Source organism: Colobus angolensis, unplaced genomic scaffold (assembly GCF_000951035.1).
Source record: "Colobus angolensis palliatus isolate OR3802 unplaced genomic scaffold, Cang.pa_1.0 Scaffold652, whole genome shotgun sequence".
In the NCBI taxonomy this organism is placed as follows: Eukaryota; Metazoa; Chordata; class Mammalia; order Primates; family Cercopithecidae; genus Colobus; species Colobus angolensis.
In genome coordinates this window covers 511,241-538,883 of record NW_012120177.1, presented here as the reverse complement: position 1 = coordinate 538,883, position 27,643 = coordinate 511,241, and the positions used below count along the sequence as shown (strand labels likewise).

Here is a 27,643-nt window from a genome sequence, read left to right as displayed (position 1 = left end):
AGAAAGAAATTCGCTATTTTAGCCACTAATATTTTATTGTAGCTAAATTGCAAATTACCTTTTCCTACTTTGTGACTTGTCTTTGAACTTTATTCTGTCTTTGTTGAACCAATGTTGACAATTATGATGAAGTCATCTTATCAGTTTCGTTTTATAGTGTGTACTTTTTTGTGTCCTGTTTAAGAAATGGTTTGTTACCCTGAGGTCATAAATGTATCCTTCTGTATTCTCTTTTGTAAGTATCAATGCCTTACTTTTTACGCTTACACTCTTGCTATACTTGGAATTTATCTTTGCATATGGGTCAAGCCAAGGGTTTAATTTTCTATTTTTTTCTATATGGATAACCACCTTACTGTCTCAATTATGTCTATCCTTTCTCCACTGATTTTGAAGTGTTCTAACTTATTGCTTTATATCAGGGAGTCTATTTCTGAGCTCTTTATTTCATTGGTTTATTATCCATTTTTAAAAATATGGCACCTGTCTTAATTACAATTTCTATATAATAAGTTGATTTCTAGCAGGGAAAATTTCTTCTCCATGATCTTTATAATAGTCTTAGCTTTCCTTGGCCCTTTACTGGTACATATGAATTTGAGGACAAGCTTGCAAGTCCTACAGAAAAGTAAAACAAACTTATTAGCATTGTTACAGAAATTATGTTGCATTTTAGATTAATTTGGTGAGAGTTTATTTCTTTTTGATATGGAGTTTTCCCATTTATGAACATATCATACCTCTGCTTTTATTTAGTTCTCCTTTATAAGACATAGTAATATTTATAATCTTCCCAATAAATATTCTAAAAGTATTCATTTAAATATAAGGTACTTAAATAGGTTTATTGTTCTTGTTGAAGTTGTGAAAAGAATCTGTTGTTGTGGGGTTTTTTTTCCTTACTTTAATGTGCTTCCAATTGGTTATTGCTGACGCATGGAGACTGATTTTTGCATTTTGCTCTCATATCCAACAAACTTGTTAAACCTTATTACTAACACACCTGTCAGCTCTCAAGTTTTGTATGCAGACAGTTATTTTGTCGGCAAAAGTGAACATTTATCTAGTTTATGAACTTCTTACCTTATTGAGTTGTTTTTCTGCTTTTACCTTTAGTTTAACGTTGAATAAAAGTAACGTGGGCAGGTTGTATTCCCGGTTTAATGGGATTTCGTCTGAGATTTTACTGTTGAGATTGAAATTGCTATCAAGATTTGATAGATGCCCCTAATTAGGTTAAGATATCTTTCTTTTATTTCTACATGCAGAGTTTTTGTTTGTTCATTTGTTTTGTTTTTTAATTATGATCAATTACATTTTGTTATGTTTCTTTTCTGCATCTTTTAACATTGTTTTCCTTTTTAGAACTGTTAATGTAATGTGCTTTATTAAATAATTTTACTGATGTTGATCCATCCTCAAATTTATGAAAAAACATGGTTCTTGTTAGATGGTAATTTGTAAGAAATCTTTATGTACTTCTACTGTATTTTATCATTAACTGTTAAAATTTTACATTTTTTAAATATATGTTTTCAATTTTAGATAGTAAAAACTAATCAGCTTAATTGCTATTTCATGCTGAGCTTAAAAAACCGTTCTCTATTCCAAAATTATATAAATATTCATCTACATTTACTTCTGTTCCTTTTATATTTTGAGGGTGTTTTTACATTTAATAATTTATCTGAAATGTCATCTATCTTCAATTTCTGTTGGTAAAGGATGATAGGGAAGTATTTTTTATGCACACATCTTTTTCAAAATCTATCCAGGTGATGATGTCAAGTATTTCCTTTATCCTATGACTAGTTAAATTATATTAGTTTTTCAATTGTTAAAACATTTTTGATAGCTTATACTAAAAGCTATTTGTTCAAGTATTAGCATTTTAAAATATCGTACTTAAATCACCATTAGTTTATTTATTTATTTAAACATTTTTGCATCTATTTTCATAAGTGGAATGTATCAATTTTCTGAGACATTTTAGTCAGAATTTCCTATCAGGTTTCTCTAAAATCTAAAAGATGCTTGGAAGATTTACAAATGTTTACATTATCTGAAAGACTTACATAAGCAAGAAATTATCTCTTTCTTGAAAAATTGAAAGAACCAGTCATATAGCAATTTTTTTCTCATTGCTGTTCTCAGAAGTAATTTCTGACAAACTTAGTTTATGTTTATTTATTTTTCCCCTATGGTATTAGTCTATTTATCTTTTCTATTATGTTACTTTATTAATTTTTGTTATATATATGATACAAATATTGGTAATGTAGTATCAATATATAAATAAATGACATAAGCAAAATATATTTATCTATCTAAATTTCCTTAAGTGGCATCAATAGTAATTATCTCTGGTTTTAATTACATTAGTTGTACTAGTATTCCTTTATAATTTTAAAATGGGTTTTGCATGTTAGGTCATTTATTTTCTATATCAGTGACTATACTTCTTTTCTTTAATTTTATTTTGATGTTCTAATTTTGTTTGTATGTATTTTCAGTTTTTTGAACTTTGTGGGTTTTTTCCTATAAAAATTTAGTGCTTGGATTTTACTTATCAAATAATTTGTTTCTTCTTTCCACATTACCAATTTCTACTTATCTTTATTAATGTCTAACTTCTAATTTTGTTTTATTGATTTAATGATGACTTCTTGAGGCAAATACATAATTTATTTTAGTTTTTTCTGCTTAGATAATAAAAACAATCAATGCTCTGAATTTGCCTCAGATTACTGCTTGTGGTAGAACTCTATGATTTTATATAAAATGTCTTTATTCAAGTGATCTGAATTTGTAATTTTAACTTATACTTTTCTATACCTTTGTTTGGGATGGAGGACCCAGCCCCCAAGTACTGGGTTTGTCATTTTGGTTTTTTTTGTTTGGGGTTAGAAAATGTTACTTTTTCTTCTATTATTGAATTCAAGTGTTACTACACTCTATTTATATCTATAAAAGTGTGGCTCATATTGTGTTTGTGTGTGTGTGTGTGTGTGTGTGTGTGTGTGTGTAGTCTGGGCATGGTGGCTCAAGCCTGTAATCCCAGCACTTTGAGGGGCCAAGGTGGGTGGATCATATGAGGTCAGGAGTTCAAGACCAGCCCGGCCAACATGGTGAAACCCCATCTCTACTAAAAATACAAAAATTAGCTAGGCGTGGTGGCACATGCCTGTAATCCCAGCTACTCAGGAGGCTGAGGCAGGAGAACCACTTAAACCTGGGAGGTGGTTGCACACCAGCCTGGGTGACAGAGCAAGACTCTGTCTCAAAAAAAAAAAAAAAAGAAATCATGAAAGAATCTTTGCATTTTCATGTTGTTAGATATTTTAATAAATATTCCAAGAACACTGGCAAATAGTACTTATTTTAATATTTTTCTATTGAGTACATATTATTAATTAATATCTTTTTATTCTCTTGTATTATTTTATGCTTGATGTGTAAAAGACCAAAGGAATATTAAAAGCTCCCCCCGCCTTTTTTTTTTGAGACACAGGGTCTTGCTCTGTTGCACAGGCTGGAGTGCAATGGCACGATCTTAGCTCACTGCAACCTCTGCCTCCTGAGTTTGAGCAATTCTCCTGCCTCAGCCTCCCGAGTAGCTGGGACCCACCACACCCAGCTAATTTTTGTATTTTTAGTAGAGCCGGGTTTTCACCATGTTGGCCAGGCTGGCCTCGAACTCCTGACCTCAGGTGATCCACCAGCCTCAACCTTCCATAGTGCTAGGATTACAGGCGTGAGCCACCACACCCAGCTAAAACCTCCCATTTTTATTGTATCCATTTCTATGGTATTGCCAGAATTATTTCTTGCGTAGTGTTTTGAAAATAACATATGCACATGGTAACAAAAGAAAATTAAAATATGCCAATTAATTTAAAACATATCAGTTTTCCTTTTATTAAGCTACCACCATTAACAGTTCCTTATACATTTCTCCAGAAGCAATCTGTGCGTGCCTTTCCCCCAGTAGAAATATTATACAATCATCTGTCACTTAACATCTAACAACAGGGACACATTCTGAGAAATGCACACTTAGGTAGATTTTCTCATTGTTTGAACATCATAGAGTGGACTTACACAAACAGAAAGTATAGCCTACTGCCCACTTAGGCTAGATGGTACAGCCTATTCCTCCCAGGCTGCAAACCTGTACAGTATGCTATTGTACTGAATATTGTAGGCAACTGTAACACAATGATAAGTATTTGGGTATCGCAACATAGAAAAGGTACAGTTAAAATATGGTGTTATAATGTTATACGACCACTGCTGTATATGTGGTCTGTCATTGACCAAAGCATCGTTATTGGGTATGTAACCATAGATACACTCTTTTTAATATAAAGGAGTGTATAGATAAGACTCTTTTGCATGTAACTTTTTTCTCATTTAACAACTCTATGTCTCAGAGACCTTTCCATATAAACAGATATTAAAATCTTCCTCATTTTAAAAAATAATGACTGAATAGTTTTGATGTAAGGATGTACTATAATTTTAAAAGTAGATTATTATTGTGGGCATTTAGCTTGTCTCTAGTTGTTATTATGAACATTATATATATTACAGTAAAATTCTTTGTGTGTACATTTCAGTCTATTGGCAGGTCAAGTTACAGAACTGGAATAAATACATCAAAAGCTGCATCCATTTAAAATTATGAGATACCACCAGGTCACATTTTAAAGTAATTATGAAAATTTAAATTCCAAACAACAGTGGGTGAGTGTCGGTTTCACATTTTTACTGTTACTCTGTATTATTTAACTTTTAATTATTTGCTAATGTAATAAGTGAAAAGGTGAAGTCAATCTTGTTTGTGGAGCTTTTATATTTGTTCTTTGAACTGCCTATGTATTTCCATTCCCCTTATCTAATAAGATCTTGTTTTTCTCACTGATTTGTAGGGGCCTTTTTACAAATTGATAAAGTCAGCCTTTATATATTAGATGTTAACTACTTGGTATGTAATGATGCATGATTGTTTTGTTTTTGTTTTTGTTTTTGTTTTTTTGAGGCAGAGTCTGGCTCTGTCTCTCAGGCTGAAGTGCAGTGGTGGGATCTCGGCTCACTGCAACTGCACCTCCCAGGTTCAAGCAATTCTCCTGCCTCAGCCTCCCCAGTAGCTGGAATTACAGGCATGCATCACTATGCCCAGCTAATTTTTGTATTTTTAGTAGAGATGGGCTTTCACCATGTTGGCCAGGCTGGTCTCCAACTCCTAACCTCAAGTGATCTGCCCACCTTGACTTCCCAAAGTGTCAGGATTACAGGCATAAGACACTGCACCCAGCACGACCGTTAATTCTTAAATGAAATTTTGATAAATTTTTAAAGGGCTTTATTAAAAATATTTTCTTTCATTTTAAAGTAAGCATTATTAGATTTTAGTATTATAACCCCGATTAATTTTTGTCTTTATTTCTTGCTTATTCTAGGTCCAACCTTTCCCAATTAACCTTTCCTGGTTTTATTACTTGAGTTCAACTTTTCCGTACCCTATTTTTATTAATGCAGAGCAGGCTTCCCCAACCCCTGACTTCAGTCCATGACTTGTTAGGCACTGGGCCATACACCAGGAGGTGAGCGGTGGATGGGCAAATGGGCTTTGCCACCTAAGCTCTGCCTCCTGTCAGATCAGTGGTGGCATTAGATTCTCACAGGAGCACAAATTCGATTAGAACTACACATGCAAAGAATCTAGGTTGTGCGCTCCTTATGATGATCTGAGGTGGATTAGTTTCATCATGGAACCACCCACCTGCCTTGGTCTGTGGAAAAATTGCTTTTAATGAAACTGGTCCCTGGTTCCAAAAATGTTAGGGACCGCTGTTCCAGAGTACTTTATTTTGGGTAACATCTTAATCAACTTGAATGGTAGTAAAAAGAGTTGATACATAAAATAAGGGATTTACATATATTAGGCCAATCTTTTTAACAATCCCATGAGATAGATGCTGTTATTATGCTTATTTTTGTTTTCTTTAGATGAGGACACAGAAACATAGAGATTGAGTAATTTGTCTAAAGTTACGCAGTTGGCAGTTGCTAGAGTGTGGAATTGGAATCCAGGCAAGCTGGCTCCAAAATTCATGCTCCAACCATGGTCTCACTTACTTGAGGACATTGTCCTGGAAAGGTAGTGGATGATATACTTGGGGAGTCCTGTTATCTTTGAGGGTGACGTTATACTGCCCTTGTGCATAAAAAGAGTAGGGTTGGGTATAAAATTGTTGGTTGACATTTTCTTCCCCTTCTAAATTGTATGGTATTGATTTATTCCCATCTGCCATTTTATGTTGCTAATGAGATATTTGAAATTTTTTCTCTTTGTAAGTAATCTGCATTTTTTTGGTCCAGAAATGTGTGAGTTAACTCTCATCCCACTGTATCCTTCTACTTTATACATTTTACTGTCATAGTTAGATGTTTTCATTTCATTGATGTACCTGAATTTAGTAAAAACCATTTTTGTTGCAATTTTTATTTATTTATTAATTAAATCAAAGTATAATATATACATTAAAAAATCAAATAGTGCCAAAATATTGTGTCATGGAAAGTAAATTCCCCAAAGACAACTGCTTTTAACCCTTTCCATATGAGATCCTAAGAGTGGCAATGTCACCCTGATGTTTCCAGACCTAGGATTTGGCACCATTCATTGTTGGTTTTGCTAAAACTTGCTCCTACTTCCGTGAACACCACTCATGGATACCCAGTTTGAGTGTACCATCTATTTTTCTCTTTGGAAGAAAGTCCCTACCCTTTTCACCAGTTTTTCTTGACACTTCCCATCAACCACTTCTCAACAGCTACATTTTTATCTTCAAAATACTCAGTTTGCTAATATTTCTAATTTGCTATGTGACCAGAATTGTCTCCCCGTTTGTCTCATTGTTGATTCTCAAAGCAGAAAGCCAATCAAGAGTGTTTATGTTGTTATGGCTGCATGCATGTGTCTCATAGCCGGGCCAGTAGTTTCATCAGATGACGTTACATTTTCCATATGTCCACTGTCATCGAATATTATATACCATCAGGTTTAAGACTCTCATTATTCTATAATGAGAAAAAAATAACTCTCTAGCAATTAAACTAAGTCCTGTCATCATTTATAACATGTATCTTGATTGCAAGGATGACAAATTGGGAAAAATCACTCATCTTATAATTGATGAAATACTGGGGTCAACACCTCTCTTGCTTGCTAGAGTTCTTGACCTGGAGACACAGCCCATTCCACAGTCAGTGTGATGTTCTCATGCATGAGCCATGTGTCTCTCAGATGCAAGGGACTCATTTTCCAGATGCATAGCACAGCATTCAAGAATGTAGACTCTGGAGCTAGACAGGCTGAATTTGAAACCTGGCACCACTTTGAACTCTATAAGAAACTGAGGCACATTATTTAACCTCTCCGTGCTTGTTTCTTCATCTAATACACAGAAATAGTAATACTGCCTACCTTAAAGGTTTAAGGATTAAATTAAGTAAAGTGTATGAAACATTTAGAACAGTCCCTGTCACAGTGTGTCTGTATTTGTTAAATATAATGGCACTGCTCTGTGAGTAATCTCCTTGCAGGCTTCCTACTGCTTAGGAGTGAAATTTAGTGTCCTCAATCTTCCTCCAAAGAAGGAATGAGGATATGCAGCAGGGAAACAGTGTACTCCAATGAAATATCTTCATCCATTTTTTTCTTCTCTCTGCAACTTGTCCCCTATTTATATTCATGATGGCTGAAAGGTTCAATGTTGTGGAACTGATTCCTACAAATGCCTTAGAAAACTGCATATATATGCTTGTCACATATTGACTTTGTATCTGATATATATCTTTTTTAGAACCCCAGTCAAAATTTAAGACATTAAGAGTCCAACTGCAACCACCTCTTACATCTATGTAGTATTTCTTGGATCCGTCTTCCTTGACATTTTGTTTATTATATTCATTTCTTTTTCTTTTCCCACTTAGTTCTTAAGTAATTTCTCAAACATCTCCTAGTTTTCAGTCATTTTTATATATGTACCAGTCTGTCTCTTACTAATTCTATTGTATTTTAAAAATTATATTTTAATTTTAGAAAAGTAGCTGGGCATGGTGGCGTGCGCCTATGATCCCAGCTACTTGGTAGGCTGAGGCAGGAGGATCTCTTGACACTAGGAGTTCAAGGTTGCAGTGATTTAGGATTGTACCACTGCACTTCGATCTGGGCTACAGAGTGAGATCCCCATCTCAAAAAACAAACAAACTATATACACACACACACACACACACACACACACACACACAAACATATATATGTATATACATTTTTATTAGCATTTTGCTATACCTCTCATTTTTTGTCTCTTTTACATCCTTATTTTTTCAGTCTACTTAAAGTTATATTGTACCACTTCATGTAAGATGTAGAAATCTTGTAGGTATCTTTGTTCATTTACCAACTCCCCCATCCTGTATGCTATAAATTGTCAAGTATAACATCAACATATGGTACACAACACCACGATACCCTGCCCTTTAGCAATGCTTAAAGAGTTTCCTTTAGCAATGCTTACAGTACATGGGTATTGGTGATGAGTTATTTTTGTTTGTTTGTCTGAAATTTTATCTTTACTTGTGAAGGATATTTTTGCTGCATATAGATTTCTGGCTCATAGTTACTGTCTTCTGGTCTCTATTGTTTTTAATGAGAAGTCTTCTGTCATTCACATCTTTATTCCCCTGTATTCAATATGTCATTTTTGTGTGCCTGCTTTAAACATTTTCTTTTATCTTTGATTTCTATCAGTTTGATCCTAGTATTATTTAGGTGTGGTTTTCTTTGTAATTTCTTTGTAATTATCCCACTTAGAGTTTGCTGGCTTTTTGAATCTGTAAATGTAAATCTTTGAGCAAAATTAGAAGATTTCCCACCATTATTTCTCCAAATATTTTTTTCCTGTACAGTTTTCTCTGTCCTTTCCTTCTCAGACTGCAACTACATGTATATTTGACCTTTGATATTGCCTCACAGGCTTCTGAAACTCAGATAAGTATTTTCTATAATTTTCAAATCTTTTTCCTGATCTTCAGATTGTTGGATAATGTCTATAGATATATTAAAATCCACCAAGTCTTTCTTTCATTGTTTCTGATGTAATGTTAAATGAATATTGAATTTCAGAAATCATAGTTTTTATTTACAGAATTTCCATTTTATTATTTATTATAATTCTATTTTTTTAGATTTTCTATCTTTTCATTCATTGTGAGCATATTTTCCTGTACATCCTTCAGCATAATTATAATAATCTCCCTATCTGCTGATTAGAACATCTGGGCTTTCTCATGGTTTGTCTTCATTAATTGCCATTTTTCTTGCATATGAGTTATATTTTCTCATTACTTCATGTGTCTAGTATAATTTCATTGTTCCTGAATATTGTGAATGGTATGTTGTTTAAGGAGGCAAGGAACTTGTCTGGAATCAAACTCCAAATGAAAATCTCAGTTCACATCTTTTAGTCTTAACAGATTCTTTAAGTCCTTTCCATGTGTGTTTGGTTCAACAATTGGCTAGAGATTTGAAAAGATTTAATTCCTAGAATTTGAAGATTTTCCTCCTTGGTTCTCTCCTTACTGTGATTTTCCCCCTTCTCTTATCAGCTATTATCATTTCCTCAAATTTTATATTCTGATTTTTTTTTTAACTGGTAAGACTGCTACTTTTTATTTTATTTTTTTTGAGATGGAATATCACTCTGTTGCCCAGGCTGGAGTGCAGTTGACACAATCAAGGCTCACCACAACCTCTGCCTCCCAAGTTCAAGCAATTCTCCTGCCTCAGCCTCCAGTAGCTGGAATTACAAGCACCCACCACCATGCCTGGCTAATTTTTGTATTTTTAATAGAGACAGAGTTTCACCATTTGGCCAGGCTGGTATAGAAATCCTGACCTCAAGTGATCCAGTCACCTCAGCCTCCCAAAGTGCTGGAATTACAGGCATGAGCCACTGCACCCAGCCAATACTGCTACTTTCTATTAGAGTTTTAGGACAGTGTCAACTGGAGCCTACCCTCAAGCTAAAAAGCTTTTAAAAAACAGGACACTCACCCAGTGCCATTCCTTCCTTCTATGTGTTGAAACACCCTCCACACTCTGTTCACTTTTGGTCACTCTTCAGTGCCTTTATGTGGGAGTTTTAAAAATATTTTGTCCAGAGTTTATGATTATTCTCTGTGGGAGGGTTGGCTTGTTAGGAGTTACTTAGCATCAGAAACAGAATCAAGCATTGTATGTTTTACCTGAAAGGAATCTACTCATTGGAGATGCTTCTCTTACATAGATGCCATGTCCTCATACAACTCACTGAGAATAGTAATTCCTGAGGATTTGTCATGTTTCTTTGTAATCATTTTTTTTTAGTGGACATTTATTCTGAATAACTTCTGATTTTTGAACTGCTAAATCTTATAATTTTGCTTGGTTTGATGATTTTATAAGGTGGCAGGGAAGGCATATCTTATCCAAGTTGATAGCTAAGTGAGATTCTCTTGGAAATTTTTACCTTATCATGTTAGTATAGTCCTGCAGTAGACTTATCTTTTTAATTCCTAGGTGAGCTCTTTACCTAGAATTGTCTGCAATTTCGTCCACAATAAATCCCACACAAAGTCCTAGTCTTATAGAATATGAGTGATAGACTTCTCCTCCTCTTCTTCCTTTTAAATAGCACTATTATATATTTCCTTTTTTTTCCTTATATTCCCTTGTCATTTAAGTGACATTTTATTTTTAGGGGACTCAGGGAGGATATTATATTTGTGGCCTTGGGTCCCAATTTTCTATATAAAGTCAATTTGTTCACATTCAATTAGGAAATGCTTAAATATAATCTTTCTGCTAGTATGCACAGTATTGCACATGAGCAGAGGCAATACACTCTTAATACTGGTTTTTAACAAATTTTAAAGGTATTTGAAGGGTTCATCACGTACCTTCACCTATGTGTTTTAAACAACAATTTGCTATCTCCTGATTCTGTGGGCTGGCCAGCTCAGTGTGGTTTTCTCTTGGATTCTCTCATGTAGTTGCATCAGATGGCACCTGGGCTAGAGTCATCTGAAAGTTCAGGCCGGACATCAAAGATGGTATTCATGTGGAGCTCATGCAGCACTGTCCACCAGGGAGTCCACGTGTGGCATCCTCATGTAACTTGGGCTTCGCACAACATAGGGGCTGCGTTCCCAGAGGGAATGTTCCAAGAGGAAATATCTCAAGAGCCAGGAAGCAGCTGAGTGAGTGGCGCTGAAACTAGCACAGCATCACTACTGCTGTAATATTTTGGTCAAAATAGTCCATGTGCTTTCATCTTTAAAATGAAGTAATTGTTTTATACTTTGAGAAAAAAAAATGCATGTATACAATATCTCAAAGTGATTACACACACAGTTATCACATACATATGATAATTTCCTTTTCCCATTAATTGAACTAATTTTACATATTTATTCTGAGTCTTATGTTTGTTTTGGTTAACAACACTATTTTCAAAAGTAACAAAATCACATTTGCTGTACTATAATTCAGATTTTATCCATTAGGCTCTCCTTCACCTACCTTACTTTGCTCTCTCAATTTGAGATGAAATGTAGATTAGTAATTTTTGTCTAACTTCCCAAATAATTTTTTGGAATGATTGGGGCGACTTACATGGTGTTAATTGACCTCTTAATAGAATGTCAGAGAAGGCAATTCCTGTTGGCAAGGGGACCTCCAGCTTCATTGAGAAGCATTCAATTAGATGGAAAACAGATGCTTATTTTTGTCTTATAAGCCACAATGCAGGTTATGTGGTAATTACTTCGAAGAGCAGGATAACAATTTATGTAATCAGCAGGACCCTATAATTACTAATGCATAATTTCTAAACAGCATTTAGCAAAATGAGGCCCATACATATACTTTGTAATGAAAAAGATGTGTTTGACACAGCACTAAATTAAATTTAAAATTTGCATATTTTCTTCCAGGAAATGCATGAGCTTCGTCTGCTGTATTTTGCTGGACTAATTGTGCCTACTTCTAACTCCCTTATAGGACCATGGAAATGCTGAATCAGAGTGACAACTGAATGGGGGAATAAAAACCAGGAATAGAGAAGGGTTTCCTTCTCTCTTGTTTAGGATGTTAAAGCATCATTCTGAGAGAAAACTTGCAAAGCTACATCTAGGGAACCTCTGTCCACTGAGAGTTTAACATTAAGATTATACAAAATGTAGAATGCAAGGGCTAGCAGAGAACTTAAAATTATCTGCACTTATTTCTTTATTTCAGATGGAAAAACTGAGACCCAGTTAAATGAAATGGCGTGTACACTTTGAAGCAGTTGGTGGAAGGAGTGAAAAAGTACCCTCTTCCCCACAGTCAGGCTCAGTCCCATGAAATTCATTCCACTATGGTAGTCAGATCATATAGAGTTAGTGTCAGACAAGCCACACATACCATTAGCCCCAGGGATATTGACCGTTTCTGTGGTCTTTTAAAATTTACATGTATATTTGCATTGCCAGTAGTTTTTTTTGTTTTGTTTTGTTTTTTGAGATGGAGTTTTGCTCTTGTTGCCCAGGCTAGAGTGCAGTGGCATGATTTCAGCTTACTGCAACCTCCGCCTCCCGGGTTCAAGCAATTCTCCTGCCTCAGCCTCTCAAATACCTGGGATTACAGGTGCGCACCACTGTGCCAGCTAATTTTTTTGTATTTTTAGTAGAGGTGGGGTTTTGCCATGTTGGCCAGGCTAGCCTTGAACTCCCGACCTCAGGCGATTCCCACGTCTTGGCCTCCAAAGTGCTGAGATTACAGGCATGAGCCACCACGCCTGGCCTACCAGTAGGCTTTTAATATCTCAGAAGATGCATGAATGTAGAGTATCTGCTACAGGTAATTTAAGCTCTGTACATATTAAGAAATTTAAATACCAGTTATTTACGTTCTGAAAGACAATTAATGAGATCACACAGCTTGATGAATTCTTACCTACAGTTCCTGAAGTCATGTCAAGAGGATTACCAGTCTCTTCTTCAAAGCTCTGGACCTAAGATATCAAAATACATCAATGTCATTAGAAATTTTGTCAAATAAATTCACTTATTTTAATCAATATATAATGAGACTGGCAACTGATAAGAAGGATAAACATGAGATCCTGAACTGAAATAACTTACAGTCTGCTGGGAGGAGATAGTGGGGACAAGGTACCCATGATAAAGATTCAAAGAATTAAAGAAGTTGAGGAAAGGGGAAGATCACATCTGGGTGGGCTGATCAATGCTTCTTCTGGAAGTTGTGCATTTGAAAGACATTCAAATAATAATATTTCTATTCTAGATTGTTTTTGGCTTCCAAAGAACTTTAAGTATATTTGGAGAAAGCTAATTAGGACTTGATAAATTTATGGAAAGTAATTCAGAAAATTTAGTTGCTATATAATGCTTAAGCATTTTTTTAAATTTTAGTTTCCGAATTGCTAGAACAAAATTTATTTTTGAAATTTTTAAAGAAATTAATGAATACTTCTGTATTGATGAAAATTAAAGTTATCATTAAACAAAATGATGCGTATTACTTCTAAAATAGCAATACAGCTAATTATAGAAACATGATACATAGAAAAAGAAGGTAAAAACAATAGGGCTGGGCTTGATAGCTCATGCCTGTAATCTCAACACTTTGGGAGGTCAAGGTGGGAGGATCACTTGAAGCCAGGTGGTTAAAACCAGCCTGGGCAACATAGTGAGACCCCATCTCTCCAAAAAATAAAAAGAAGATAAGAAAACAGTTACTGTTACTCCAAAACATTTTGGAGTATTTCTTTGAAAGTTTTCTTTTATATACATTTATTCTGGATATTGTCATGTGGTCAAATTTTTCGCTCAAAAATTTGAAGCAGGAATTTTTATTCCACATCATAAAATTTCTCTGAAAACATATTTAATGACAGGACAATAGGCTGTTCTCAGGAAGTACATTAGTTTACTTAACAATTCTCCCACTCTTGGAATGTTTTCTAAATTTTGCAATTAGAAATAATGCTGAGGTGAATATTCTTGTTCATAAATCTGTATCTATGTGTCATATTACTTATTTGGAATTGATATTTGAATACTGAAAGCTGAATCAAAGAACATAAACATTTTAAACATTGTGGTACATATGGCCAAAAATGACCTCTAACCCAGGAATAGACTGGAGACCATGAGGATATAGCTCAACTGTAATAAGAAAAAATTTTTAATCTCTCTTTTTAATCCTTCGTATCTTTTTTTCAAATAAGTTACTTTATACTTGCAATCTACTAGACATACTTCTTAGCATTATTTTCACTGGTGTTGGTAACTCAAATCAGTGAGTGTCATTTGCATTTCAAACTTTTCAAATAAAAAGTTTTTGCTATGACCATTATCATGGAGAAAAATCCACTTAGGGCAATGTGAAGCACATGTTTGTCTTTTGAAAAAGAAAGGAAAAGCCCCATTCATTTCAAATGAAAGCCATGTGTATTCCTGGGCTATTCCACCTGAGCCAAACTTATTAATTAGTAAAAAAATAAAATAAAGAAATAGTTATAGCTTTTGAAATATTCCCCACCTAATCAAGATGTTGACTGGGATTGTTTAATAATATGGTTAATGTTCTCACATGTGACTTCTAGAGAATAGGATGCTTATGTGCAAACAGGAGGGAAAGCTAAAAATTATTTATTATGAATATGAAGAAGCATCCTACCTTGAGTTTACATTGCGCAAATTTTACAAGGATCAAATTCACTTAATGTATTTAGGAATTTAAAAAGAGAGGGGCTGACTCAATTTTACTAAGTAAAATTAAACAAAAAAATGTTGATTTTTCCTTTAAAAAATCTATGCACAATTTTGTTGAAATTATACTTTTGAGAAGTGAGACAAACATTGCCAAATTCAGCTTTTAGTACAACTTTAGGGAAAGCATCATTGGTTGATCTGGAGGCAAAATTTGGCCAATCATACTTGAAATTCTGATAGCTAGATATTTAAGTACATTGGCTCTTGTTTTAAATGCCATGAAAATCTGCCAATTTCACACATATTTTTCATTTCTTATAATTGGATTTTAAAATTTGACATTGAAAAATAAATATTAAATCTGGCATTGGTTTCTGTTTAAGATACAATCTACCCAAGCTTCATTTACTCATCCACTGGTATTGAGTGAAACAAGTATTTTTTCCCCAGTGAGAATGTAATATTTTATATGCACTTTTTATTAAAAATGAAATTCAAGTAGTGTGTTTCTTTTTTATCATTTTTAGGACTATCTCTGCCTTACATACACACACAATCTCTCACACACACAAATCCTAGAACATAATAACACCAAGATGGTTGTGAAATTTGACAGAATATTTTGTTTTCCTATGAAAGCCATCCTTCGATTAAATCAATATTGTCAAATTCTTTGGATGTTTACTCAATTAACAAATATTTACTAAGTACCTACTATGTGCCAAAGAAACATGTGAATTTGCTTTCTTTATTTTGGTGTTGAGTGTGTTTCTACTCTCTCCCCAAATATATACTAATATGTAGTATTTTCTTGAATAATTGTAATTTAAAAATTCTTGAAAGTATACCAATCAAGGACTAACATTCTTTTCTTATTTATTTATATGAAATTTATCAAATTTGATAAATTTGCTGTTTGTCTATTCCTTTCCTTTGAAATTTCGATGGCATACTAGGAACATTATTTTTCTCTAAATCAGTCTAGTTTGAAGCAGAAGAACCTTCAGGGACAATAGAGTCTGATGAGGCTTGACAATGGGTTGGAGTTTGGTGACACTTTTTGTTTGGATCCTAGCTAATAGCAGGTTGACTTGACATTCTTTTACCTTTTATTTATTTTTTATTTTTATTTTTTATTTTTTTGAGACAGAGTTTCACTCTTGTCCAGGCTGGAGTGCAGTGTTGCGATCTCAGCTCACTGCAACCTCTGCCTCCTGGGTTCAAGTGATTCTCCTGCCTCAGCCTCCTGAGTAGCTGGAATTACAGGCACCCTCCACCATGCCAGCTAGTTTTTGTTTTCGTATTTTTGGTAGAGATGGGGTTTCACCATGTTGTCCAGGCTGGTCTCAAATTCCTGACCTTAGGTGATCCACCTGCCTCGGCCTCCCAAAGTGTTGGGACTACAGGCATGAGACACAGCTCCCAGCCGACTTGACATTCTTTATAGTAATTTAACTATGGTTTGGTAATTAAATAATCTTTGCAAGATTAAGTTTTAAAAAATTCTTTTTTTAGTGCCTTCTCAGTTTATCCTCAAATCAGGGCATTTGACCAAAGGTATTTTTTTCCTCCTTTTATTATTGTTATTCATTTTAATGCTACTACTTCAATTCAGGTTAACATTTTAAGGTTCTTTAATTATTATACAAGGCATATATGTACACAAACATACATACACATACATAGATATTAGGAACCTTAACATCTACATATTTTAAAATAATTTTTATATCTTTGTGGGATGCAGCTATGCCAATAGGCATATTCACCTGACTCAATCCTATTCTTCTTTTAAAATTGTGATTAAGCCTTACTTTCTACAAATTTCTTTATCCTCTCAGCCCCAGGCTGGCTAAGAATGCCTTTACTTGCTCCTGGAATACCCGACAATATGTCTGTGTAGTGATGTAAAGTGTATCTGTAGGGCTGTCTCTGTGCCTACCATCTTACGGTTTCAGTGCCCATCCCTGCCACTTCTCTGTAGCTTCCTTTTCAAGGCAGATTCTGTTACCATTTCTGTGCCTGGCACATAGAGGGCTCAACGGAGAAGTAAGCCCACTTTGGAACTGGCATGTAAATATCCTGCCCTACTTTTAGATAATTTAGATGAAAAGAGAGAAAAGCCTTGTTCCTCCTTTGTAATGACTTATTTGTAATTATACTAAATAACAGAGTTAACAACAAGTTAACTTCCAATCCTAGCTGCCATTATGAATAGACAGATAAGCAGACATGTATACGTATTTTTTGGAAAAAAACAAACAAACAACTGTGAGATGTACAAGTGAGAATGTCATCTAAGTGAAGATAAAAACTAGTGTAAATGAATGAAGGTAGTGATGGATGAGCAAAGAACGTGTGTGAAATGAAGGTCAAGCTATGTGAAAATCAACACATCCCAAAGCAAACAAATAAACATCATACTAACACCCTAAAATCAAGACCATACCCAAGTCCATACTGCTTTGTCTGAGGCCCTGTGTTAGACATTGTGGGGGAAATTATTTCCAACACACATCCCCGGCCCTAAAGGAGCTGAGAGTTTTTTGGGGAGACAGCACTGACACACACTCAATCTCTGACATAACGAGCTCACACTGCTAAAGCCATAAGAACACAGAGAAGAAGTGGTCAAGGTAAGTTTCACTGAATGAGAAGTAGTTGAACTGATCCTTGAAGAAGATAAAACATGAAAAGTTAGAGAGTAGATAAAAAGCACACATACAGGTACATAAAACAATTACGCAAAAGCAAAGTCAGAAATGACCTATGGATTCAACTGTGAGCAAGAAAAAGGAAAGACATTGGAGCAAGCAAAGGCTGGTTTCCTACTAGTTTATTTCCAACAAAAGCAACTAAAATGACTTTAAATCACTAAACTGAGTCAGAACACTAAGATGTAATGCTGAAGGATTAAAAGATGAAGTGGTGAAATGAAGTCTGGAAAACAAGGGTGTCATAGTGAAGGTTATTTCCCTTAGGAGGTTGGGCACGTTGGTGCAACACTGACCTCTTCCATTTCAAACGAGTCTGGTCCTTTACCCACAAGACAAGACAGGCACTTGAGCTTGTTAGTCTGAAATAAGTTCTCCTTCTGAGTTTTGCCCTTGACTGACCCCTCAGACACACAGGAAGGAGCAGTCTGCTTGGCTGGCATAGATGAGCAAGGCCATTGCTTGCCCAGAAGATCACGGGGAGGATAAGGTAGCAAATCATCACAGGCTTGGAGAGACTGATGTTCTACTGACAGAGACAAATGATTTTGCTTGTGGTTGATTGAGGTTGCTGCTAGCTCTGCTCCACACTCCCATGGTTTTGTAAAGGGGATAAAAACTTCATCTTTCATCTTGAAGGACTCTGATGCCTCTGGGTTACAATCCCTCCTGATGTTCTGTTTTGAAGCTCTCCTTATGAGTTCACCCATCCTTCTTCGATGCTCTTTGGCGGCACTCACTGAGGTTCTTTGCACACTCTCTCCTCCAGCTTTCTCTTCAGCTCTGTTTGGCAGGATGCTGACATCATTCAGCAAAGATGAGAAGGCATGGGTCACACGGTCCAGGATTTCCAGCTGTCGGAAACGGCCTGCACAACACAAGAAACAAGAAAGTTTTAGACTGGGTCTTTTTGCTGAAACTGTATTCATATAGTAAAACTGAAGACTCAGTTAAAATGAAATTTTCAAGATAGGAAGGACATTAGGCTCTTGAAACTGAAGTTTTTCTCAGTATATGCCATTACTATTATGGAGATGATTTCCCTACGCAATAAGATTTTGCTGTGGTGTGGGGAAAGTGAACAGCTTTTATATTTAGTTGAAGACGCATAATTATATAGATTCATATAGGCCTATAGTTTTTATGTGTTAGGTATTAAAAACTGTAGGCAGTGGTGAATCTGTATACTAACATATATTAAAGAGTGGACCCAGTGCTATCAACATGAGGCTACCTGAATATTCCTCCATAACTCTATGTGATGTATATTCCTACCATCACTTACATCATCCCTATCCAAACTGTCACCTGAGAGTGTGGAAAGATCATGGCATATAGAGTTGGAAGGCCTGGATCCAAATCCCAGGTCAACCATTCACTGGATGTTTGAGCTCAGAATAAAATAACTAAGAGCTAAACAGTGCTAGAGCCATACCAGGCACATAGTAAATGGCCAGTCTTTTCATCTCTCATGTATTTTTCACATCTGTCATGGTCACTAAAGCAAAACTGTGAAGACACAATGCTATGTAAGTATCAGTTGTTAAAATAATGATTATAAATGAGCAAGACTTAGGAAGGGAATATATTCTCCTCAGTCTTTCCAGAGAAGGTAGTCATTAATGTAAAAACCCATTTGCCCTTCAAAACAAACCAGCTCATCAACTTGTTAAGCCTTTCTGGATGATCTGGCCTCTATCATTTGGGCCATATGCAAGTACAGTATTGACTTAATTAGCATGTGGAAGAGACCTAATGCATCAGGGCTAAAGTGAGAACATATTGCCAGTTTGAAAAAAAAAAAAAACATGGAAAATATTTTTGGTATCTCAAGATAATAAAACTATTGTAATACAAATGGAATATTTTGTTTTTATTACCCAGCCTCTTCTTAATCACAGTGATAGCATGTGAGGTTGCATAACTCAGCGAAGGTCAAGGACCACATAGGTAGGCAAGGATGTTGTCTTTCGTTGTGTTTGCACCATCACAGCAATGTCCCTGACTCTCATGAGCCAGTGCCTACCTGTTTCTTTTACCTAAAAGAAGTATTGACTAATCATCCTTCTACTCCAAAAAAAGTGACAGATTTCTCCCAGAGGATTGTGATATTTTTCCAAGACCTATAGGAACTGTGGGGTTCTGTACGTTTTAGGATAATTCTGATTACATGAAGCTGTAGTTGAAACTAAATCTCTTTTGTGATCCAGAGGGTACAATTGAATGATAATTCAACTTTTATGATTGCTTCACATCCATCCATGGCAGGTTTTTATATTTAGACTAAGACAAAAACCTACCAATTTAATTGGTTAAGTCACTTCAGAGAACACAATAGTCTGAAGCGTCGGATAAGTGTTTTCTTTTATTTTTGCCTGTGGGTAAATTGAACAATGGACTAATTGATTCTCATTTCCCAAGTTTAAATGTTTGTGTTGACTTTGAATGAGATACAATTTTCCATTCTATCTGCCAACTAGCTTTATTATTGGTTGTTTTATATTTGACCTTCTCTTTTTCCTTGAATCAAGGGTTATGTTGTAGAAATAAGAGTGCACCAGAGATCACAGAATCAGGGACCAACTCCTAGTTTCTCTATAATCCATATGTCAATTTCATTTGTGAAATATTTACTTCATAGCAGCTCAAATGCTATTCAAATATTGGTAAATGACATTGTTCTCCTGAAATAAAGGAATGATTAAAGAATTTGCATCTCTGTGCTGCTTGCAAGAGGAGATACAAAGAACAACATTAATTGCGTCTAAAAAGTAAAGAAATACTACATTTCAACACCTTTGGCTTTACATACTCGTTTAAAAAAAAAATATCATTCCTGAAGTTTGAGACCATTTTACCCACATGAAAATGGGAGAAACAGGAGCTAAAATGAGAACTCCAAGTAAAGCCCCTCTTCCAGATCATTGCTTGAGAAAAACACTTGGTCTCTCATGACTTTCCTCTTAGTGAATTTATTTATTTAAAAGAAGTTATTTGATAATCATAATTTTTTCAGTTCCCCCTCTGGAATTCCTCAAACTCTATACTATAGACAAGGTCTTCCTCAATGCTTCTCCAAGAGGTCTTTTGTATTTAAGTGGTTTGGAAATGCTGCACTGCATCCCATCTAGGAGACTGAAAGTGCACCTTAGCATATTAAATCAATCCTGCAGTAAATAAACCTATTGAGCTGCAAAGCATCTTCCCCCCAAACTGTTTGAGCACAGTACAGACACCCCCAAGAACATCCTTAGTAATGTCCTAGAGAAAAGGATTACACGATTACATTGATCACCAGCTGAAGAAATATAGCAACATGCCTGATTAACTATAAGGTTTAGACACAGTAAATCAGGAGGCATGGCAGATTAATAACTATCACTTACAGCTCAAGGTATAAACGATAGGGTTCTAAATCTCATAAATGAGGAAATTAGGGTTTTACCTAATCATTCATGGTAATCCTTGCCAGATTCCAGTTTCTCTGCCTCCTGGGTGTGTGGCTATGGTACATATTAGTGCTTCCCACCATTACTACCAACTTTCCTCCTTCTGGGCAATTGTTAGGGTTGTACATTCCCACTCACTTGGAGTTAGGTGTGGCCATGTGACTTATTTTGGCCAATGAAGTGTGAACAAGACCTGCTGTGTGTAAGTTAGGACCAGAAGATTGAAGCGCTGAGTATCATTCTCCATTTCTACCTTTCCTTATTATTGCAACTAGTGATGTTCCAGATTAGAGGCCGTATTCCTGAGTGAACACAACATGGAGCAAATAGATACTCCTTTTTCCCGAACATACACACCAACTCCCACTGGACAGTTGGATGACCAAGAAATTCATCTTTTGTGTGTGAAGTCACTTGTAATAGAGGGTTTGCGTGCTACTTCACACAATCTCCTCGCCTACACTGTGGCCCACCTGCCCACTCATTGCCAATGCTGAGATGCGAATGCCACGGCGGGGGGACCTTGCTTACCGTACAAGTTGGGGTTCTCAATGTCCATTCGCTGCTTTTGAGCTTCAAGAAAAACACGGATGTTGATCCCTCTGGCTGCTGAGCCACAACCAAGGAATCTGGCTGGGATTTGTGTGCAGATGTCTGGCTCATCGGCACCAAACCCCAGATCCAAGAGAATCTCCACTGGATCTTTCTCCCAAAATTCCAGCCATTCGGGAATGCTGTGGTAAAAATATGAATATCTTTATCCAAAACCAGTTAACCCCACACCATTTTTTTCTGGTCACCTCACTCGCCCAATCTCCCAGATGTTGTGTGCAAGAGGATCCTAAATAGACAAATGGTGCATTCACTAGCGTTCCTATATGCTTAAAGGACTGACTGCACCCCCACTCAGGGATCACTTGCCTGTACTTTACATCCAACACTGTGAGTTTACTTAACTGGCTTCCCATTCCACAACAGGCACATGGGAAATTAGATAGGGCAGGGAGACTGCAGGACAGATGCCAGCCAGAGGCAGTGCACTGACAACCACAAAGGAGTGGTCACTGAAGGCAAGAAATGAAACAGAAAAAAACAAAACAAACAAAAAAACAACAAAAAAAAGCTGTAAACAGTAGACTCAAAGAAAGCTATTTTAAAAGAGCAACAGTCTGCAGCATCCTGAGCAACACAGATCTGTCCAGGATATCGCTAAATGCAGACTACAAGAACTGATGTTTACAAATAATGATTATAAGTCCCTAGGCAGAATTAAAATGTGTTCTGTATGATTTTTGTACTTGGCTAAGAAACAAAAAATGCTTTTATCAACTTGATCTAGTCCACTTTGGCACTTTAAATGGTAAACATCAATTAGCTGAAAATTATAATTTTTACTAAAATTATATAATTTGATTTCTATGTATAAATATCTAAATTATTTAATTTTATTATAATTATATACATATTACAATTCTATATTTAATTGTTCTATTTATAAATATAAATGGTTATATTATGTAAGCCAGTTCACGTCTGAACTTCACCTAAGTTGCTAAGCTAACCCAGGAGACTACGGGAGTCTTTCATGGATTCCATGGGAATCAGACCTTTTGACAAGATTTTACTAGGTTTGCTCAGCTCTTTTGTTGAAGTTTTTGTTTGCCTTTTATTTACGTGCAACACTAATGAGCCTATTTGGGAGAGTTTTGATAATTTTACTTCAGTGACTTCATAATTAAAATCGGACTAACTACAATTCATTTGCTTAGCCATTTACACATTCAACAACAGGTAACTATCTCACTGGGGATGCCCACTTACCAGATACAACCAGCACCATGTTCACACTTTCTTTTCCTCTTTATTTTGTGTCTCTTTTTAAAAAAACTAACTTATTTATTTTTAATTGATAAATAATAATTGTGTGCATTTATGGAGTACAGTGTGATGTTTCAATCTATGTATATGTTGTAGAAATAGTCAGTCGAGCCAATTAAAACACCCACTACCTCACTTGTGGTGAGCACATCTGAAGTAATATTCTTTTAGCATTTTTGAAATACACAATAAGTTAATATTAACTGTGGTCACCATGCAGTGCAATTGATTACTGAAACGTATAATGTGAAGTGGAGATGGCTCCATTTGGATATCTTAATCATGGGATTAACAGGGGAATCAGGAATGCCAATCACTTGATTACACTGACATAGACACCTGAATATAAAAGAGGTTCAAGAAAGAAAAAAGTTCTGGTGAGAAATCTAAAGTTGCATGAAAGATTTAATCTGTTATCATATTGACTTCACTGTACAAATGTTTATCCTACCCATTTATACATATATTTATTGAATATCTGTCATGTTCTAGGTTCTGTGCTAGGTACACACAGCACAAAAATGAACATAGTTCCTGCTTTCCAAAGGCTTCAGTCTCTTGACCAAGAATATAAGTATCAATTGGTCATTAAACATATTTTCATATCATCATGAAAATATCATTAACTTTTTAAGTAACATTTAATGGTGGAAGAAATTAGATATAGTGACTTTGTTAAAAAAATTTTAATAGTACACATAATGCTCTCACTCCCCTCAGCTATTACCACCAACCAGTCCTGACCTTTTTCCACTTAAACCCATGTGTTTCCTTCCAGACATTTTCCTATGCAGTTACATATATGTTTTACGGTTTTCACTTGTTTGCTTTATGTATTGTAACATACTGTATGTACCTTCCTGCATCTTGCTTCTTTTAATCTTAAAAAATATGGCATATAGATCTTTCTAAGCCAGTATGTGTGTGTCTACCTATTCTTTTTATCACTATGTGGAATTCTGTAAAATGAACTGACCAATCATTTATTTCTCCATTTCCTCACTGACAGATATTTAGTCTGTTTCCAATTTTACTAAGTCTTTTATATTGTTATTGCAAGATGGGGTTTGAAAATATTTTATTCATTCTCTCATCCATTCATTCAACAAGTGCCTATTTATAATTTCATGAAATCCATTGTTGCACAGAATGATTTCTCTGGATGAAAAGCACCTGGAAATTACATACCTTTGTGGTACACTTGCAGTAGAATAGCAAGAGTTGAAACTGGTCCCTCTGGATAGGGTGGGAGTTTCTGAGAACTGATGCAAAGATCTACAGTTGGGAAAATACCAACAATGAGATGTGTTGATTTAGATAGTCTCCTGGGAGGTCATTGTGAATCTTTTCCTTCCAGAGCAAACATTTGCATTTCCTCTTAGTCTCTAATAATCCCATAATGGCCACACCTTTGCAGAAGAGAGCTTGCAGTGGAGGAGCTGCTCCTGTTTTCAAGAGCGTTGTATTACAGAAGATGTGAGAATTTAAGCGTTAGGTGCCTGCTAGTGCTCATTATGAAGGTGACAGAATGTCTCACTTTTGACAGATGGCATATCATTGGGGAACCTTTCAGGAACACAGCTTTGCTAGGCACCAACTTTCAGGAAGAAGTTAAAATTATATGCTGAAAGAAGTACAGCCAGCCATCACTGAAGTGACTCTACATTAATTCTCATACTAGTGAAGGATTTCATATCGCATGGCTAACACTCTGTAAGTGCTGTCTCCAGTGCTCCTGTAGCCATCCATACGCATTTCTAACAAACTCCTTTACTATGGAAAAAATGAACATCACTATCCAATAGGCCTGCTTTGCAGATCATTTGAAAGTGCTTCCAAAGAGAGTGGAATCCTGTCATAATATAGTTCAGTTTTATATACATAGCTCAGCTATACCATGGATCACATCTAGCCCCATCAAATATAATAGCCAGTTGGCATATATCTAGAATTTATTAAAAAATATAACACAGATATCAATGTTTCCAAGAAGAACAAGTTATCCTACTTGGGTTGCTGACTTTGTTCTAGCTACATTTGCTAAGAATAGCTGGGCCAGGCATGGTGGCCACGCCTGTAATCCCAGCACTTTGGGAGGCCGAGGTGGGTGGATCACGAGGTCAGGAGTTCAAGACCAGCCTGGCCAAGATGGTAAAACCCCGTCTCTACTAACAATACAAAAATTAGTCAGGCGTGGTGGTGGGTGCCTGTAATCCCAGTTACTTGGGAGGCTGAGGCAAGGAATTGCTTGAACCCAGGAGGCGGAGATTGCAGTGAGCCGAGATCGCACCACTACACTCTAACCTGGGCAACAGAGAGCGACTCTGTCTCAAAAAAAAAAAAAAAAAAGAATGCCCTTTACTTGATTCTGTTCTGTAAGTTTGAGAAAGCGTGTTTTTCTGGATAATAAAAACTCTGGTGTTAACAGACAGTTGAGCTCCTTGCGCCTCAAGGAGAGGCAGAAGATACCCTTTCACTTATTGCCCCACCTCAGTCTTCATTAGGCCTGCCATAATTTCTTTTTCCTTCTTCGTTTGAGGGCCACACCTTATTTTGTAAGGTGCAGCAGAACAACCCAGAAGCAGCCTGCCCTTGGATCCAAGGAGAACCAACACAGGGTCACTGTTGTAATAAAGCCTGGAAGCATGAGTTGGTCACAGAACCTGGCTCTCATTTTCCTCTTCAACAAAACGAGAGTTGCCTGAGAGATTTCTGTGGTCTCTTATAGCTCTATGATTCTATGAGTAGCAAAAACAACCAATCCTGCAAGGAGAAAAATCTATGACAAATAGCATCTTAGGTGTGAATTGGTAGCAGCAGGGGGATGCAGTACTGCAGATTTGGTTTACAACTAGTTGGAATTATCCTGAAAATGCGAGGGTGTACAAAAGCACAGGAAGCAGAGTTCCTAACCTGAAAGAGCTCATAGTCTATTCTAGTGGTTTGTAAAAGAGTGTGGTTGAAAAAGTCATCTGAAGAACATGCACAAATACAGATTGATCCTACCTCCAAATGATCTGGTTCAGTAGGTCTAGGGTGGGGATTGGGAATTTGCATTTTGATGAAGTTCCCCGATAATGTTAATGCTGGTGTTCTGGGCACCACACTTGAGACCTAGTGTTTTCTCCAATGAAGAGACTCTCACTGCTTTCTACCTAACATTGGAAATTGTATATATTATTATCCAGTAAATAGAATAATAATCAATTACTTCAGCAAAATGAAAATATTGAATGTAACTGTTTTATAAACAGGTCCTTATGAACAGTTGCAGTACAGTAGAATGTCATTTATGCATATGTTCTAATTACATTTCCCCCCACATCAACATTTGTTGATTTAATTTGCTCACAATTTTATGATTTTTAAAGAACCTCTATTTCTCTCAAAGCTGATGTAAACATTCTAGGCACTGCGACTAAACCAGTGAACTTACACGAGATCCCAAGAGCCATGGCAATATTAAGAAAACTTCCCCACTTCTATTTTATTCAGCAAAGGTGTGGCTGTAAAACATTGGCATGAAGTAACACTGATTCTGCTACCTACCTCATGTAGTCTTTCACAGTCATTTGAACCATCCCTTGATCACACAAAGAAACTGCAACAACAACAAAAAGTAGAGGGGAACTTTATTTTGTTTTATCTTGTGGAAGATTTTCTCAACCCCAGATGAAACCAAGGTAGAATTGAATTTCCATATCCAAGGTTATATAGGCATGAAATACAAGGCATCTCTGTAGTGAATAGACAGAATGAAATTAATGACCACATTGTATGACAAACACGTGAAGAAATGTACTGGCTCAATGGAGAGGGAAGTCAGTGCTAAATGGAGTATTCAGCAAAGTTTTAATGGAGGAAGTGGTACTTGTCTTGGATTTTTAAGAATGGGAGAATTTGATGACTGGAAAAGAGGCATTGCCTTTAAAAGAGGTATTGCCCTTAAAGAGAAAAAAGATGTCTATAGCAAGTGCAAAGCAGAGTGCTAGGGGTAGTCTGATTAGCTCATAGGGCATTTTGGGATGCTCTCTCATGGTACAGGAAGTTGTGAAGCAAGTGTGGGGACAGGCAAAAAATAATACATAAAGGGCCCAGCATGTATTAAGCATATTCCCTTCATTTGTATCATCGAATCCTTCCAATAGCCTTGTAATTAGAACCTATCCTCATTTTTCAGATTAGAAACTGAGATTCACAGAAGTTTAGTAATGAGCCCATGGTCATACAGTCCAGTAGTGCATCTAGGAATTTATTCTTACCTTTATTATTGATTGCAGCAATAACATGGACTATTTATTTAGTACTAACTTCGTGCAAGGCAATGTGCTAAGCATATTATACACACAATCTCTTGTAATTCTCACAACAAATCCCTGAAATAGATATTATTGATCTCCACTTAACACAGAGGAAAACTGAGGCTGAGAGAGATTAAATAAATTTCTCATGGCTAGTAGGATGCTGCAACTTATTTTAGCTTGTTGTTATTGTTTCTGTAACACCACACTGCCAACAGAGCATTTTATAGCTTATTTGAAAGACAGAAAGAGGAGTCTATATGTGTGTATCAGGACATGAAAACCACAAAAGGTTTTTGAGCAAACAAGTAAATGTGAGAAAGATGATGCTGAATGTTCATTTGCCTGATAGTGGTGCTGAAGACAGAATAGAGGAAATAAATACTGGTTATCAGAGAGGCTTATTCAGGGGGCTTTGTAAGATTCAGACCCTGTATCATGATGTAACATGTGGCTGACACCTGCAGAA

General features: G+C 35.9%; 1 protein-coding gene across 1 annotated transcript in view; it reads right to left on the bottom strand.

Annotated features, from left to right (window-relative positions):
* Nucleotides 1–27,643, bottom strand: part of CCDC129 (coiled-coil domain containing 129) — a 141,666-nt gene that overhangs the window by 45,701 nt on the left and 68,322 nt on the right. The window contains exons 5-9 of the mRNA XM_011925692.1: nucleotides 26,423–26,474; nucleotides 24,062–24,148; nucleotides 21,527–21,729; nucleotides 17,843–18,414; nucleotides 13,049–13,106 (exon numbers count right to left, since the gene is read on the bottom strand). Of these exons, the coding sequence (XP_011781082.1) occupies nucleotides 13,049–13,106; nucleotides 17,843–18,414; nucleotides 21,527–21,729; nucleotides 24,062–24,148; nucleotides 26,423–26,474 (972 nt within the window). The remainder of the gene's footprint in view (nucleotides 1–13,048; nucleotides 13,107–17,842; nucleotides 18,415–21,526; nucleotides 21,730–24,061; nucleotides 24,149–26,422; nucleotides 26,475–27,643) is intronic.